The following is a 14,396-nucleotide window of genomic DNA, read 5'->3' as shown; positions in this document are numbered from 1 at the left end:
TGTCTCTCGGTTTGACTGTGATGCAGATGGCCGCCGTTGAGACTGAGCCTTGCTGAGGTCACTCAATACATTTTTCAATCCTCACTTATCGCCCGTCTCGTAGTAGTCAGCTAGTAGTGGAATATAGTCAAATCTTCTGACCTCATGATTGTGAACGGAAGCGTGACTTTTAAATGATATCTAAAAGATGTCAGGTAAAACTGCATTCCGCAGCCACTCGGCTCGGTAAGTACCACATCCGATGTAAGCGTGCTCCATGTGCAGTGTATTCGGTAGATTTATAAATATCAGGTGCCGAGCCTGTCTACGAAAACATTTATTTATTTTGAATCAATACGGAAAACTGAACTAGTTACTTTTTTCGATACCACCATTAGGTACCTTACCATTAGGTCTCCACTCTGCACGAAACTTCTATTCTAACCAAAAGTAAAAAATAAATAATTTCATAGAAAAATTGAATTTACCCTTATTATGATTGTTTTAACAGCGGTCATAGCAAACACACAGAAAACGATGTCCCTAGTCATTTACATATAAAATAACTTCTGCTAGTAAACTTAAGCCATGACGGTGCCAGAATATTATTTTAGTGATTATTGAATGAGAAAAATAACGGAAGGCAACTTGAGTTGCGTTGCATAAACCACAAAGTAAGTATGAATGAAACAAAATGAAACTACCAATTCAGTCTAATGTCTTTTATTTGTAAAAAAACAATAAGTATTAAATAATACAATGAGCACATGCGCTTATTGCCCGGGAAAAGAATCAAACGGTCTTCCGGAGCAAGAAGAAGCACTTGGAGTAATATCACTAGGAGCCTGACGCCACGCAGCACGGCGCCGGCCACCTCGAGCACACCGCATGCCGCCGCTGCTGTGCGCTGTTGCTGGCCCACGTCAACATCAACTGACAACAAAAATGTCGAAACCGCATCGGTCTTTAAATGAGGATACGGACAAACGAATGATCTCAAATGTTGTGCGCCCGAGCCACGCACTCACCTACCCCTACTTGTAGTCACTTTGTGCAACGACGAAGACTATGTGCGACAATATATACTCTAAATCATCTAGATCTATATTCATAAGGTTCATTTTTGATTATATCAAATTCGTTTTGTACCAAATTTTGTTGCATTTGTGTAAGAACGTGTACCGGCCGGCCCAGCACTAAGTTCTCTCAGAGTCCTACAGAAGTGGCGAATGTTCGGTGCGACTGCGCTCTGCGACTGCGCGGTGTCGGCGACGCGACGCGACGCGACGCGACTTCAGACGGCGCGCGCCAGCTCTGTGACTAGCTTGCTTGCTTACTTATCAATCGTTTTACTCACGTTTCTTACTAAAATAAATAACTTATCTAACGAGGAAAGTTGCGCCCCGATGCGAACCCGAACGCGAATGTAGGCGTCACTTCCCTAGTATTACATCAACATAACTATAAATAATTTGTCCAGATAGTACATCGGACCGGTATATCCTGGCCTCCGAAATCCAAAATATACAACCAGCCGAGAGTCCTCTCACGACCGGAAGTCGAATTGACGCGATAATTTTATATGACAAGGTAATTTATACTCTTTATATCTAATAGTCTCTACATTAACTTAAAGTTTCATAAACGAAACTTATTCACTATAAAATGCTAATGAGCCGAGATTCCATCGACAGTCGCGCGCCGCAATCACTGCGCGGGGCCGAACGCGTCCGTCGTCTGCGCCGGAATGTCAGCCACACTGGGCTCTGTGGCCGCCGCCTCCGACATCGGCGCTGCTGTTGTATCGCTTGCGGCGTCCGGGGAGTCAGTGGTGACCTCGCCGGCGCCGGGCTCCTCGGCGACTGGTCTCTCGTTACCCTTCTTCATGACCACCTTCGTTGGCCGCCTGTTGATCGTCGGCACGTAAGACTGCGTTATGATCTCTATATCTTTCTTCTCCGTTTTATTTTCAGCTTTTTGATCGGATACGTTGTCTATGATGGGCCGGCGCGTGGTCGGCTCCACTTTGTCGTTGGGCGCCGGCGAGTCAGTTATCGTGTCAGTGTCGTCCTCGTCTTCGATCTCGACGACCTTCGGCTTGCTACCTCCTTTATATTTGAATGGCACCTCTGTTATAGAATTGAGGTTCCAATTTTTATTTTTACTTTTGTAACCGGCGTTGACCGGTATCAATTCTTCGGAATCGGAAATGGTCGTCGGACTCGCAGTTTGGTGCTCCACGTCGGGCGCCTCGGTGTGGTCTCCGATGGCGGCCACGTCACCGACTATGTTAATCAGATCGGTCAGCACGTTGTTATTCCTGGCGCTCGGTTGCTCGATTAGAGCGGAGCTTTTTTCGGAGTCGGAAAATGTTTGAATAGATTCCACACCCGCGGTGGCACTTTCTTGAGAACCGAAAGCTAAGGAACCGATCTCTGTCGTTTCAAAACTTTCAAAAGATTGGTTTTCCACGTACGGCGGTACCGCTTTAGAAAGCGTAGTTCCCGTAGAATCGGTCGGCAACAGTTTGGTATTGCTATCATCCAGCGTCACTGGATCAACAGTTGAAACGAATGCTCTATCTTTGGTTATGTTTTCAGACGAGTCGTGTGGATTTTGGTCACTCGTTTCGATGGGCAGGGAGCTCAGTTCCGTCTGCGACGTCACCTCCGTCCCTACGTTTGACTTTGAAATAGAACTCGTGGTTTGTTCTCGAGGAACATGACCTTCGTTCGTCGGGTCCGAGGATTCCGTAGAATTGCCGACGGCTTCAAGCTCCTGGAAATCGGGATCATCTGTACTCGTAGGGATGCTATCGGCAGGATGGGAGTTAATCGCGTCACTGACCTCCTCTGTGCTGTGACCGGTCACCGGGGATTCTGCGCTCGGGGCCATCGTGCCGTCGCTCATCTCGACCGACAGTGCCGTGTGCGATGGCACATTTAATATCTCCGTGGGTAGAACGGACCGCAAATTAAGCATGGAACTCTCCCTCGATTTATATGTAACAATGGTGACACCTTCATCCGATTCAGTGATGCCACCATCCGAGGAAATTTCCCGGGGGTTTGGCCACGCGGCCGAGGTAGCTTCGGAAGTGTAGCTCGATGTAGTGGTGGTGGCTTCCTTGGCGGCGGCGGGCTGAGCAGCGGCCGCGGTGCTCGCTACGTTCACCGCTTCATGTGCCGCAGACATGTGTTCGGTGTCCATGTTTTGTTCCGTAAACATTTCTTCCTCGTGATTTCCTGCCACGGACAAGTCGTCAGGTATCGGTGGAAAAGCAGGATTATGATCGAACAAGGAAGTATCTTCTTCGTCTATCAAAGAAGATTTACTGGGAGGCGCCGAGGCTGCATTAGATGGCAAGGACGGCGAGCCCGCGGTGGCGGTGGCGGCGGCGACGGGCAGGCTGGCGGTGTAGATGTTGCTATTTATCGAATCCTGTGTCGAGAGACTGATCTTGGAGGGAGCAGCATCGTTGGTAGCTTGCGAGGCGCTGTCCCTCTCGCCGCCATATTTGGACGCTTCCGTGGGCGCGGAATTATTAGAAGATAACAAAGTTTCGTCATCGCTGATTTCTTGGGATTCAGGATTACCTTCAATTTTATCGATCTCAGATTTCTCGGACGTGGCCTCGCGCGGTATCAGTGGAGATTTAGACGAGGCATATTCTGCACCGTCGACGCCGGCCGAGGGTGGGATCTCCTTTATTTTCACCTCAGTGATAACTGGGATCTCAGACACGGGAGTGATTTCTTTGATTGTTATTTCATTTTTTATCGGTTTAAGTGGTTCCTCAATGGCGGCTGGCTCGACGCCGGCGACCACCTCCTCCAGAGCGGCAACACTCGGCGCTGCCGGCGCTATCCCGGGTATCGTTGTAACACCTGAAATACCAAAAACCAAAATATAAATAAAACCACTTTTAATATATTTATGGTTTTTGTCGTTTTACATATATATAATATGTACCTTAGTATTTTATATGTTACTACATATCTTGTGACTTTGCTTTGGCCGTGAATTATTCACTTGTTACATACGAGTAGTTTTTGTCTATAATCTATAATTATATAAAAACTAAACACTGATAATACTATGGGAATATTTTTATTTCGCGTTCTCGGGAGAGCGACCACAGCATGGCACAAGGCTAATGAATTTCAGCCGATAATATAAAATGGTCTCCGAAGTTATAGACTTTGCTTTTTCCAACCTCTGAGCGGGCAGTTGTCGTACTCGGGGCAGCAGCGGCCGGGCACGCGGCGCGGCGAGCAGTCGTCCCGCACGAAGCACGCGATGCGCCGGCAGACCACCTCGCCGCCCTGGCAGTAGCACACGCGGCACGGGTCCTGCGGGTCCACCAGCTTCTCTCCGTTGCCGTACACCCGCCCCTCCTGCTCGCACTCTGACACACAAACACCTCAACTTTACATAAGGAAACAATTAAGTTTTGGCGCTCTTTGAAAAGCGAAGGTATAGTTACGAGTATATACATAAGTTCAGTCAATTTAAATTTTGTGCAATTTTTAAAGTTTTTCCTACGACTACTTCGGTCCTGTTGTTAAATTGACACATTAAGTACTGGTGGAACATTCACCGTGTGCGTATGTGAGGTGTGAGAGGTGGGGGTTTGGTGTGGGTGCTCACCGCACTGGTAAGTGGGACAGCAGTGGTCGGGGCGGTGCAGCGCCTTGCAGCCGGGCCGCGGCTGACACTGCTGACGCTCGCACTGCACGCCGCCGCGCACGCACCGGCACCGCTCGCAAGCGCTCGTGCCACCGAACTCGTCGCCCGGCATGTACACCACGTCGCCCACCGAGCACCCTCCTGCAATACGTACAACGTCCGCATTAATGCCACTCCTTATACAACATACTCGTAAGCTGCTCAGTTTTGGCCAAGGAGAAATGAACTCCTTAAATAAATTAAAAAATATTAAAAACGGCGAAGCGTCAGTTGAACGGGACTGTTATAGGGTAACATTCTTACCTTCCTTGAGACCGAGGTCTAGGCTGGTCACGTTGGGTAGGGGGCCAACCGGTCCTGGAATAACATTATAGTACAATTAATACAGAGACAAGACAATAAAACCTGTGTACATTTAATATTTCTAGCTTGAGACTGGCGCTAGCAAAACATGTTGAATGATACTCGAGCCTTTATAAATAATTCTTTTCAAGTAAAATGAAGCTATTACTTTTATCTTTCAAAAAATTGAGTCTTTTGTGGACGAGAGGCTGAAAGAAAACCCTATCCGCCGGCTAATTTGAGGAGTCTTGGAGTGGCCGAAAGCCTTGCCGAACAAAGAAACCTCTCCGTACAATCCGGCGACTAATTGCCCTCCTCCCCCCTACCCTACGTTAGGCCCGCCTCTCCCACCACGAAAAACGAACCAAAAGCGATCTGCGGAGGAAACGCGACCCTCTCAACTTGCTCTTGTTAGTGAGTGCCTCCGTATTTTGCATAAATGTATCGTTGTGTTGAATGCATTCCCCATATTTTTGCCACGTAAGCATAAAAGCTTCATCTCCGACGTTGAATGGTCTGCGTCGTATAACACAATGTTTTTTTTATTTCATATTGTCAATTTATGAATAAATAAAAATGTACTTAAATAATAATTTCATATAATTTCGAAAGTAATAGATGGAAGATGAATTGCAGCGCTTAAAGTAAAATGTGACCAGTAGACAAAGATATGAGTCTGATCTTTTTTCTGTCATTTAATTACCCTTCTCGTTGATGTCCCATTTATTAAGTATGTTGTAAATTATCTTGATGAATAATAAATGTAACACAGATGTTGAGAAGGTGTACGAGAAAACATCAACGATGACAATAATGAAAAATATTTACTGCAGATAAAAATAAAAATCATAAAAACGACGTTAAAACCATTTGCATTTTTACCCAAAATATCGTGAATAATGATCCTCAACCCTCTTATCCGAGATGAAACGCGATAAATAACGAGGGTTGCAAAGGCCGCCCCTCACCACGCACCCCCCGCTCGGCCCGCACCAAGCACAGGCTTTGATTTATGTACCACGTGCCGCTATTCGTCGCAACTCGTAGTTTCTGACACCGGTACACATTTGCTATACGAGCTGGACTACACATCATATAAGAACGTACAACTTTGTTCTCACGTACATACGACATAGTGTAAATGTTGCGAGTGATCACTGTTACAATTATTAATATTTTCGGGTGCCATTTGCGTTATATTTTTGAATGTTTTGTAATTCAATTAACAGAAATATTTAATATTTGTATAAAACCTATTAAAATGTGGATTCGACAATGTTTTCATATATCATTATTCACTTAACAGACATTTTTAGATTTACTGATTATTAAAAGATTTTACAAATTGTTTATTTTATTCCCATTATAGGATCAGTTAAAAACATTTATGTGATATGATGCGCGGTGGTCCCGCAGCGCTCATGAACAAACAGAGCTCGTTTATTGCCCATAAAGCCGGCCGGACATTTTCCTAATGGAAAAATAACAAGAGCGCAGCACCCGGGGGTCGTTATATATCGCTTTTCACATACAACAAGTTAAATTGGATTGCCCTGATTTATATTTATTTTTTTATTGGTGTGTTGTAGAAATGTACGGCCGCCGGCGGCGCGGCGCGGCACAGCGAGGCGCGGACGCATCTCATGGTCACATCGGGAGGAACGCGGAAATAACTACAGAATTTTTTGTAAAAACTGCACAATATTCATGTCGACTCTTTGTTGAGGAGCTAGTTTAACTAATTAATGAACATTAATATTTATGTTTAAAAAAAAATATAATTAAATACGTTTATTAATATTACTATGTTACAAAGAACATCTTAAAAAAAAGTTTGAACAACCCTTAACTAAAGACTACATTTTGTTTAGTGTAGCTAAACATTTAAGAGCAATAACATGTAAAGTCATAATTTTACGGCCTCTTAAATTTGTTCGAGGAGTAAGCAATCCTGAAGGGTCCGAGGCTTATATTACAATGAATCCTGATGAGAGCGATTACATTTCTTTGAGACGATGTAATGTAATATGTAATAATGCCAACATAACTAATTCATTTTGTAACAGCATTACTCCGCAACCGTGAAATTGGGCATCGCGAGCGCGGAGCGTAAACGCACTAGCGTGCGGAACCGCTCGTGTCGGCTGCGGCATGTGCGGCGCGCGCGATCTGCGGCTGAGAGTCAGCGTGCGTGTCGTGATGTAAGGAACTGTCGTCAATCATTTGTAACGTGTTACGATGCACCGAAAATCCGCAAAATCAGGTAGACCTTAATTTCTAAGTTAGCTTAAAAGAGTTTTTTTTTATCATAAGGTGGCAAACGAGCGAGGGGGCCACCTAAAATCGCTGAAATAGCGAAGTGACCGTTGCCCATAGACATACGCAATTGCATATGCGTTGCCTACCTTTAATCGACGGAGGAAAGGATGCACAGGCATAAAATATTTTCCCTTCCCATGCATCCTCTCATCCGGAAAGCCAACTTCCACTTCCCATCCTTTCCTTACAAGAAAAGGGGTGGGAAGGGAAAGAGGACTAAATCTGGCCTCCGGGACGCCGACTCATCAGACTGCACGCGGAATTGCTTCCATTTCACGCCTGTCTTCTGTGTGGTCGTGGTATTTTCACTTGGCGAGCCGGGCCGACTCGTGCGAAGATGTTAAAACGGGCTCTATCACTGTTAGTGTTACCACTAACACCATTTGTTGATCGTAAGTTACATTTAAGTACAAATTTGGTTTTCTTAATAATGACTGAATGATTTCTTAATATCGTTTGTTATTTAAGTGTTAGTCTATCTCTAGTACAATGAGCACGTGCTCTAACAGCGAATATGTCGCTCGTGTCTCCTGTCGTGGATGACTCACCGATTGTTGAGCGCAGTTACCACACGCGCGGCGAGGCGAGGCGAGGCGAGCGCGCCTGCTTTAGCAACGCCGCTTTGTTTGGACATTTCGTACGCTATTGTATTCCAAATAATTACTTGCGTGTTTATACGCACATGTCATTTGTCACACAAGTTCTCTTTAGTTAGCGCATTAGTTCATTCTATTAAAATTATGGTTTCAAGCATATTTGTTTGGACAACAAACTTTAATTATCTTTTGTACGTATTTATATATGTTTTTATTTTATTCTCGTGTTTCCTCGCGTTACACACATTTAATTCAGTGAATAATATAGATGATTGCTCTGTCAACATATTAAGTATCACGATCATTAGTGTCTGATGACTCATCCTGCGGTACACAAACACAGTAAGCCACCTGAGATTTTATAAATTTTTTGAAAAACATGATAACGTAAAACGAGTCAAAGTATGCAGCAGATGTTACGTTAGGTATCGGATGCTCCAATGGTGTGTTCAAAGTGGGGTAAGAGGTGAGCAATCAAGTAAGATGAATATATGTACATCAGCGTCGGAGTGGCTAAAGATTGGACACGTCTAGCCGCGCCGATACAAGTTGCCAGCGCCGCGAGGTGCGCGCACAAACCTCTGCCTGCTCACGTTGATATCATGTAAGTATAAACAAGCCCGTGTTTTACTTAATTTTAATATGTTATGAGTAAACCGGCCGCTAACACGAAAACGCTCTCAAATAACGCACATACAAAAATAAACATAAAAACTAATTAATGTGTTTAATTTTCTTTATTAATGTTGAAAAACGTTTGGTTAAAATATTCGTCATTTATTGATACCGTTGTGTTTCCATACCTACACATTGTCTGTACCTATATCTAAATGTTTCCGGCGTGAGTGCTTGTGGTGGAAGTAAAGAAATAAACAAGGAAAGTGTGACAGCAACAGATTGTATCACACAGACGGCACAATAGAGGTGGAACAATGCGCAGCAACACAAGCCGGCCCGGCGTCGTTCAAGTGGATGACATAACTTTGACAAAGCGTCCATTTTCCTGCGCGCGGGCGTGCTAACGATGCTATCGGAGTAGTCGCGATCGCGTTGACAAATAAACTTCGATAGTAATATTCTGCAATAGTGTCACGTCGCGTGAATATCCCGCTGTTCCCCGTTGTCACGTGGCGGTAGTTGTGCGCCGCGTGACAAGACCCCGATCGTCGGAGAAGCGCTTCTGTGTGTCTCGCTGAGGAAACGTCGCTCCGACAGATCGACGGAGCTTCCGAGTGCAGTCGTTATTTGAACGTCTAGGGAATGCGTTCAAATTACGACCGGTAGTCGGAAGCGGATTTTTGAATCAATTTTTCTGTTCGCAAGACAATTTGAATAGAACTTTTGTGAGTTCTCAAATATAGAACAATATTTTCCAGCGTTTATAATATTGTTAACTTGTTTATTGAAAGAAATGCATTATTAAAATGTTATAACCGTGCATAATTAATGATTTAAATTAAATGTTATATTTTTATAGTTAATGCTTATTACATTTACCAGCTATGACTATAACTTTGTTATTATACATTGAAGATATAAACAAAAGTCAATTTTGTGACATTGTAAGTATTGCATCGAACGCAGCAGTGTTAGCTAGTTCTGCAACATATATATAAATGCTTTGCGTCAGGATTCTCTTTACAACAGCTATAATAACAATTATATTACTCTTATTTGTATTCTTGCTTAGTACCATCTATTAAAAATTATATGTAGTAGTAATTTGCAATATCGGGTGTTAACTACATAGAGTATGGTATTGTAGTGTTGCGGAGGATAGGTTAATTATGTGAGATGTGTGATGAGTCGGAGGCTACGGCGGCTGAAGCAGGGCGCGGCGGGGGGCGCGGCGGGCCGGCCCGGCGGCATTCCGCGCCTGACTCACCATGTCCCGCATGGTATAAGTTACTGTCCGCATTGTTAAAATGTCGTGTAAATCGTTGATTTTGATCATAGACATATATATCTGATTAATTTCAGAATATGCTACGTCCCAAGAGTATAATCAGCGTAAGAGGACCTGCCTTAGAGAAGAAATTAGAGTAATAATTGATTATAAGGAAACTCAAGTCTAAATCCATAACTAGTGAAAACTTGATATTGATGTACCAATTAACCTTCCTGTACCCGCGCCAAATTTTTTAACACCTATACCCGCGCACGGTGTGACAGACCGTAACTTTGACTCCTATTACCTAGTTATTTTTCTTCAAAACCGTTTATATTTTTTTTATTTTACAGGAGCTATAGGATGTAATAAAACAAAAAATACCAATTGTTAGCTTATACTATTTAATACTGTAATGACTATCAGTCTTTCCATAACAGCCTTAAAAACGTCTCATTTTTTCTTATAATCATGAAAAACAAACATAAAACTTTTTATTCTAAAAACAAACATAAATTATTTTAATTCTTAAAAATAAGGTATTTTGAGATCAACGTAAAATAAAATTAGTTACATTTTAGGCGGTTTATTTCTTTATTTGTCCACTGAACAATCCGAGTACAAACACTTTCCGAGAAAAATAGCCTCCATATTTCTAGCGGCTCTTTCGTGTTTCTAGCTTCACCCTTAGGTCCTGGGAGTTGTGTCACGAGATTCCTGATGCAGCGCCTAGCCTGGCTTGACCCAGGAGTTTTATTCCACCGCGTACGCCTGTCTTTTCCGATGTAATCGTTAGAGTCTGAACTTTCTTCCTCCAACAACAATCGAATACGTTCTTCATTCATTTTTGAAGCGTTTATAACCTAAAAAAATTATAAATCGATATAGTAGTTGTAAACAAGTAAAATACAAGACAAATCATTGCATAAAAACAAGTAAATAACACATAAACAAAAAAATATGACTTACGTAAAAAGTTGATCATGTACCCGCGTCGGTGTCACAGACCGATCAGACCGTATTAGGCCTAAACGTCCTGCTCGCACGACTGTGTCCCACGTACCAACCAAAAGCAAGCCCCAAATCGTGCAGCTAGCAGAAAGCGCGAACTCTCAAAGTTCTTGGAAAAAAAAATATTTACGAAAAACTGTTTCGTCGGTCTCACAGACATTTGCGCGGGTATAGGAAGGTTAAAAGAAATAGTTAAAAGTTTACAATAAAATTATATATTATACGTACAAATATTCTGTAGCAATATGAAAATGATTAGAACGGTAGTCGGCTTCAAATTACAATTTGTAATTAGCACGCACGCGTAACTGATTACCTAAGCTCAAACAAACTGCACATTACATTACGTCAACATTTATATGCATATGTTAGTTTGCTACACGAATATACAAGTTTCTGATGTTCTTTTATTGTTTCTAATTCGTTCATTATTAATTATACAATTTTCGACCTTCTTTACGATACACTACTTCCATGAGAATCTATTTTACATAATGTTATTCTGATATGAAATAATAATAAATACACCCTGCGAGAGGGCGCTGTCTCCACTGATTGACACTTACGTTGTGCTGACAACCTATTCAGCAGAATGCGACATCAGCGCTACTATCTTTAACGGCGGAGCTGCTGGAAAACTTCTACCCTCTGTCAGCTACATTCCTCTACACAGCTTAAAACTCTAATTAACTTGCAATACAAACTTTTTGCGATGCTCTCGTATAACTTCACCATTAAGGGCCAGTCTAGTCCGGTTTTTGTGGTGACCAAGATATTCCATTCAAACGGATCGAGATAATGTAAGCGAAGTGTTTTATTACTTCTAAGATGTACGATTGTTGAGTTTATAATGAAGTCACTGTCAGTACACAGACGGGCATGCGCATTGTGTGCTCCACTCCGCTCCGCCACAAATGTATTATTTATTCCAGCTCATTACACATAAGAAACGGAATAACCATAAAAATAGAAATTTGCTTCTGTGTAAAATAACCCAAAACAATAAAGAATTATTCGGAAAATTTACCACATCAATGCGATACTAATCAATGAATAAAATAGTTTCATCCTCTATATAGTCAACTAATGTTTGTATAGAAAACTTGAATGAATCTCTCATCACTAAGCATTAGGTATCTTTGATAACACTCCATCTTCGGACTTATTCAGTTTCAAATATAATTATACATCTGAGAGATGATGTTATCCACTCGTGCAATTCGAGCGAGGCGGTACAAATAAAAGTTGAAAAGATTCTCTGCCGGAATGCGAACCAGTGGACCTTGACCCCGCCTAAATACGACTCGCCGCTTCCGCGAACAAGTCACTTGAAACGTATGGACACAGTGTATAGTACAAAGATGTCACATACTACAATTCTTTTATATTTCTTCTTTTATTTCATACAATAGAACATTAAGGAAAACCTCGTTAAACATAATAATTAACTACAATCATTGTAGAAATTTATTACAGCAGATAATAAACTTTCATCAACGTCTCAGTCTACCGAATGTTGCTACTCTGTGTCCTAACAAGCGTTATGTCAGTCGAATGTCTCAAATCAAGAAGGTCTCGTCTCACAGATGCGCCATGATGTTACTATTCCATACATTTCCTAACACCATGCCATGACCACAAAGCATAGAACATGGAGACAGAGTGGGCAGCGTCCACACGTGAGGGTCAGGCGATATTCCTGTACGCACTCCGTCGCAAGGTGGCGCCTCTGCATCGAACAAAGTGACTTTTGTAGTAATGTAACAAGATCTTACTGGTTGAAGAAGATACTGTTGCTTTGTAATGGACACTAAGTGATTAAATACAATGTGACTAAAGACAGGGAAGCCGGTAGCACTCCTCTGATTATAACACTGAAAAAGAGAATGATTGGGAGTTTATCCGCAAAAATATCAGTCTTTTTTTTCAATAATATATTTCAGAATATTGTTTAAAGATATTGCGACTATTGTCTATATAAAAGAAAAGTATCAAGGTGGCAGTTAGCAGACGGTGAGACAGACGCGCTCTAAGCGAGCTTATAAAGTTCATGGGCGAGCTTAAACTTTTAGTAAAGTCATGCCTCAGTCAACGTGAGCCATGGCGCACAAAGTGAGTCACGGCGCTCAGTAGTCTATGCTTTGTAAACAAACTTATGTGACCACGCGACGTATTTATTACATAACTATGCTTAAGTTCAAACGATTCAATTATGTTGAAATGTTGCTTCATATTTTGTTGAAGAAATAACAAATTACGTTTTAAGTTTTACAAAAGATTCCTATTTAAATATCATAAATATTTTGATACTTGAAAATTAACGCCATAGGTATTCAAGGACTTTAGGTAGGTTCATCTCCTGTTTACTACAAAAATGGTGTGAAGGAGTAGATGTAGTTACATAATGAATATATGTGTTGTATGAAGTAAGTACATACCCGCGCTGCACTGGGAGGCGAGGCAGAGCGCGGCGAGCAACGCGCGCAGAGCCCTCGCCACAGGCATGCCGCCCTCACACCTGTAACACAACAACACATCACATTATCATTCTTATTTATTATATATTCTCTTACAATATTCTTAGTTAATTAGTTAGCCACAATCTCTTCGATAAGTATAATATCAGTCTGACTAATTTTGTAGTGTCATCTTAAATTGAAAGGTTTATCGAGGCGACATCGAACAAGGAAAAGCCTGATCATTACAATGGAAGGACACTGATGGCGTCAAATAATACACAAACAAGCAATATCAAGAGACTTAAATAAATGACGAGTCTCGACTTCTTGAATTTTGTTACAATTGTTGTCCTGATACTATCAAGTATCTATACATTTTTAACTTGGGATACAAAGGGTCTCTGGTTAAGATAATCTTAAATTATGTTAAGTTATGATCTGTTTCAGCGCGCGTTGCATCACAATTATCATGATTGCGATCAAATAAAAGCATAATATGCGGGACAAAAAGACGGAGGCAGAGTGCGCAGGCACAGGCGCAGGCGCAGCGCATAGCTGCAGGTCGTCGACCTAGCTGACTGGAGCCTGGTCGCTGGACCTGATGCAACTCGATGCTTCGCACACGACTTTTTCCTTTTAGAATTGATCACATCTCATAATGAGAAACACTACGAGGTCAATCACCACTCCTCTACAACTGCATACCGGATCTCTTATTATATTTATTTCATTCTTTACAGTTTGAATTAACGGGAGATTACAGAGAACATTAAAAACGTTATCAGATAACAATATTTCTTCTACATCGTTAGTAAACAGTGTTAGTCTAGATGACTAACATTACAAAACCCATCGTCGGGTCCGTCGAGCAAAATGTAACTATATTTTGACTTAGCTCCATCATAAATAACAATCAAAATATCTTGAAGTTGCCATAACTTTAGTAATTGCAAATGCAAAATACGTTAGGGGGAAATCCCGGGCGCGTGGTAATCCAATGGAAGCGAGATTAAAACAGCGACTCGGGGTCAACGAACTGCACCCATACACCTTGTTAACGATGCTTTAGAAAGTACAAATGCTCCAATATCGTATAATTGACAGTTAGACGCG

The 14,396-nt window shown here is 42.0% G+C and overlaps 1 protein-coding gene across 2 annotated transcripts in view; it reads right to left on the bottom strand.

Moving 5' to 3' along the window:
- Positions 1 to 686: 686 nt before the first annotated feature.
- LOC106128367 (uncharacterized) overlaps positions 687 to 14,396 on the bottom strand; it is a 30,308-nt gene continuing 16,598 nt past the window's right edge. For both annotated transcript variants that reach the window (XM_013326714.1, XM_013326715.1), the window contains exons 2-6: positions 13,263 to 13,342; positions 4,972 to 5,025; positions 4,630 to 4,809; positions 4,196 to 4,387; positions 687 to 3,866 (exon numbers count right to left, since the gene is read on the bottom strand). In XM_013326714.1, coding sequence (XP_013182168.1) covers positions 1,687 to 3,866; positions 4,196 to 4,387; positions 4,630 to 4,809; positions 4,972 to 5,025; positions 13,263 to 13,342 — 2,686 coding nt within the window. In that variant the 3' untranslated portion in view covers positions 687 to 1,686. The remainder of the gene's footprint in view (positions 3,867 to 4,195; positions 4,388 to 4,629; positions 4,810 to 4,971; positions 5,026 to 13,262; positions 13,343 to 14,396) is intronic.

Source organism: Papilio xuthus, unplaced genomic scaffold (genome assembly GCF_000836235.2).
Source record: "Papilio xuthus unplaced genomic scaffold, Pxut_1.1 DF828780.1, whole genome shotgun sequence".
Classification (NCBI taxonomy): Eukaryota; Metazoa; Arthropoda; class Insecta; order Lepidoptera; family Papilionidae; genus Papilio; species Papilio xuthus.
Note: the sequence above shows the minus strand (reverse complement) of the source record. Positions and strands in the feature narration are given on the sequence as shown.